General features: G+C 34.4%; 1 protein-coding gene across 1 annotated transcript; it reads right to left on the bottom strand.

Moving 5' to 3' along the window:
- LOC109224561 lies at positions 2,057-3,010 on the bottom strand. Its single transcript, XM_019389121.1, has one exon. The coding sequence runs from the start codon at positions 2,876-2,878 to the stop codon at positions 2,264-2,266; it is 615 nt and encodes a 204-aa protein (XP_019244666.1). The 5' UTR covers positions 2,879-3,010; the 3' UTR covers positions 2,057-2,263.

Consider the following 3,470-nt stretch of genomic DNA (forward strand, 5'->3'; position numbering starts at 1 on the left):
GACAAACTATTTAAAGTGCACAGAATGATTGTGATCACGAGCTGGTATATATTGTTTTCTTCTTGTAATATAGCTCCTCTACATGGTTGTATTTCGATGGATGATTGAGATGAGGGAGGACATGCTACCTGATAGTGTTTAAAATCACATGTGGAGCTAGTGCATAGGTTATAGGTTCGGCTAAACTAACTTTAGTCAAATTTCTGTATTTGTCATAAGAAATTTATAGATTATGTACATATTATTAATTTTAAGACCAATACTCGTAACTTACAATGACTAAAATTTTAAACTCATAAACTTTAAATTTTGACGCTGCCTTTATTTAGAGACTTGAAAGGATGAATTTCTCTCTTTATTTTTTGATAATAAGAATATTTATTAAACACACCAAAAGTGATTACAAACTGGGACTACTCTAGGGCACAAAGTTCCTAACTTGTTCGTCTTAAAGATGGGAATTTCTCTCCCTTGTTTTAATGCTATTGACAAACAAATTTTAACATTAAAATATGATCCGTTCTTTCTAAACAAGAAGATCACCAAGTACAATATTTGTTTTACATTTCTCTCTATAATTTTAGGCTAGTTTGATAGTGTTGTGTCTTAGGCTGCTAGTAGCCCCTATTGTGTTCATATTACTTCATTAGGGTTGCAGTTTAAGTTGTAGGAGGCTTGTTTGATAGTATTTTGTCTTAGAATGCTAGTGGATCTTGTTATGTCCTTATTGCTTCCATTATGTATGTAGTGTTATACCATTGTTACTATTTATTGTTATTAGTTTTCTTTCTGTTGTCGGGTTTATCACGGTGTTGATGTCATTTTTCCGATTTCCATTGATGCTACAACTCCACTGTCCTTTACCACCGTCGTAAACCGAGGGTCTATCGGAAACAGCCTCCCTACTCTTCCGGAGTAAGGATAAGGTCTGCGTACACACTACCCTCCCAAGACTCCACTTGTGAGATTCCACTGGATCATTATTATTATTGTTGTATTTCTCTCTATAATTTCCTAAAGTTAATAACACAGGCAAGCAAAATGATGTAGATTTAATCTAAAGAGATGTGCAACAAGCACATGACCATTCAGAATGACAGCTGAGCATATCAGTTTGACCCAACTTAGTTACCATTTTACCAGCAATACTTATGTACTGTCATTACCATTTACCGCATGTTCTAAAAAAGGCTTGACTATGCTAATTTGACTAGATGTTAAATCCTTAACTTTTGTTGGTGGGGTCATTATCCTTTTTCTAATATATGCTTGTACTTATCCATACAAAATCTACCTTTTTTTTAATTTCTGATCCGATATTCGGTACCCACATTGGAATCCGACTCAGAGGCGGACCAAAGTGTATGGGTGAAGGGTCATCGGACCCCGTAAACTTCGGATGAAATTCTATATATATATATATACCTTGAAAATGGTTAATTTAAAGCAATTGCACCCTAAACACTAAAAGCCTTTAGGGGACAGTGGTTGAGCAGAATAATGTGCCCCGTCGCGTAAAATTCTGGGTCCGCCCCTGGCCCGACTAATCCGGATTCGCGCCGGAAAGTCCCATAAGGGGGTAAAGCGCTCCTTAACAAAGGCGACTCCATACCCAAGGGCCCGAACTCGAGATCTCTAATCAAGGATGAAGAAGTACTTACAAAATCTGCCTTCATTATTGTGAGTTGTGACCCTTGTAATTGCAAGGATGAACTCAAAATGTATGTTAATTATAATTGTTAAAAAATTTAATTAATTCATTGAGAATTCTTGCTTTAGTTGGTCTGTGTGCGTATGAAGTTGTGTTTTCATTTATTTATTTTTTCCGTTTGAGGTTTAAAAAGCTGAAATTTTGTATTAGGAAAAGGTTTTCAAGATTTTCTAGAAAGCAACTTTTCATATATATCAGAATTTGCATCCCTTTATATTTGTATAACTAAAAACTACTACTAGTAAATACGAATATGATTTACCAAAATAACAGATTAAAAATTATACTTATACCAGAAAATTTGGTGACAGGTATTCAATTTAACTCTTGAAAGGCTTTTTGGCATGGTATAAAAGTAGTACAAAATCTATCAATAATTCAAATTTTGAGAAAGAGAAGATAAATAAGTTGAAGGAAAAAAAAAAATAGAAACACGATCTAATTCTTTGTTATTGATGACACTAAATAAACTGAAAAAAAATTAAAAAGAAAAAGAGGACAAAAATTCATTTACAAAAAAAATCTAAAATCTTTTTAAACAGTAATAACTCACTAGACAGTAGTTGGTTGGAGTAAATTGTTATCAGTAGGTAAATGAATCTGAGGTTGGATCTGCAGACTTGTCAATTTAACCGCACCTGATCTCCTCTTCCATAAACCACCATCCTCCGGCGGCGGTTTAACCTTCTTCACCACCGGCAACGGCGGATCCAGTTCACCAACATTAATCACTTCAACAGCTCCCTTAATAATTCTACCTTTATCATTAATAGTAGATTTTCTCGAACCACCCACAGTAACAGTAACACTTGTCTTCAGTTCTCTATTATTACCAGCAGTAAAATTCTTGCCGGAGAACAACTTCTTCAGCTTAGTGTACTTTACTCTGGGATTTACAGGACCGGATATGGCGGTGGAAGAAGTAGTGGGCCGATACGGAGTTGGAAACCCAATGACTTTGTTATTTCTCTTGACTTGGCCCATACAGCTGACTTTTGGGGAAGAAGGTTCGTTCAGATTATCTCCAGAAGAAGAAGGATTCTGTAACTTAACATCTTTTATGGAAAGTTTACAAAGGATTGGGAAAAAGAAACTGCCGCTACTATTGCGAATGTGGTGATAAAGCTGCTGTTGTTGATGATGATGTTGATTGTACCCATTTCTCATACTGTAGATTTTCTTCCGAATTTTCTACTGAAGTTTTCTAGTCTTCTCTTTATGTTGGTTGGTTTTTGTGTGTATAGTGATAGGTGAGGGAAAAGGGAAGGAAGAGTATGTGAAGAGCAAGAGGAGATTGCTCAATTAATGCTCGTCTGCATTTTTTATATTTTACTTTATTAGTAAATGTACTAAACTACTAATTACTACTCACTCCGGTCCAAAATAAGTGATTTTTTGGTCTTTTTTTGTGGTCCAAAATAAATAATTTTTCCAGATTTCAAGAATGAATTAATTATTTTTTTCCTACATTGCCCTTGGAGTAAATAGTGTTGGAGTGTGTGTTAAGAGTATTTACGTGAAGAGATAGTAAAGGTTAATATGGTCAATTTTATTACTAATTAATATTAAAAGGTGAATTTCTTAATCTGTGTGAAAATAGCTAAAAAATTATTTATTTTGGATCGGAGGGAGTATTTTTATTTTTTTTTCTTTCTTCCAAATTTGTTTCATTTATGGGTCAAAGGTCTGGACAGACTCGGGTCTCGAAGTAATTTCCTTTCTTTTGTTACTTTTCATTAAAAGTAGGAGTTAGATAATT

This window comes from Nicotiana attenuata, chromosome 3, assembly GCF_001879085.1.
Source record: "Nicotiana attenuata strain UT chromosome 3, NIATTr2, whole genome shotgun sequence".
In the NCBI taxonomy this organism is placed as follows: Eukaryota; Viridiplantae; Streptophyta; class Magnoliopsida; order Solanales; family Solanaceae; genus Nicotiana; species Nicotiana attenuata.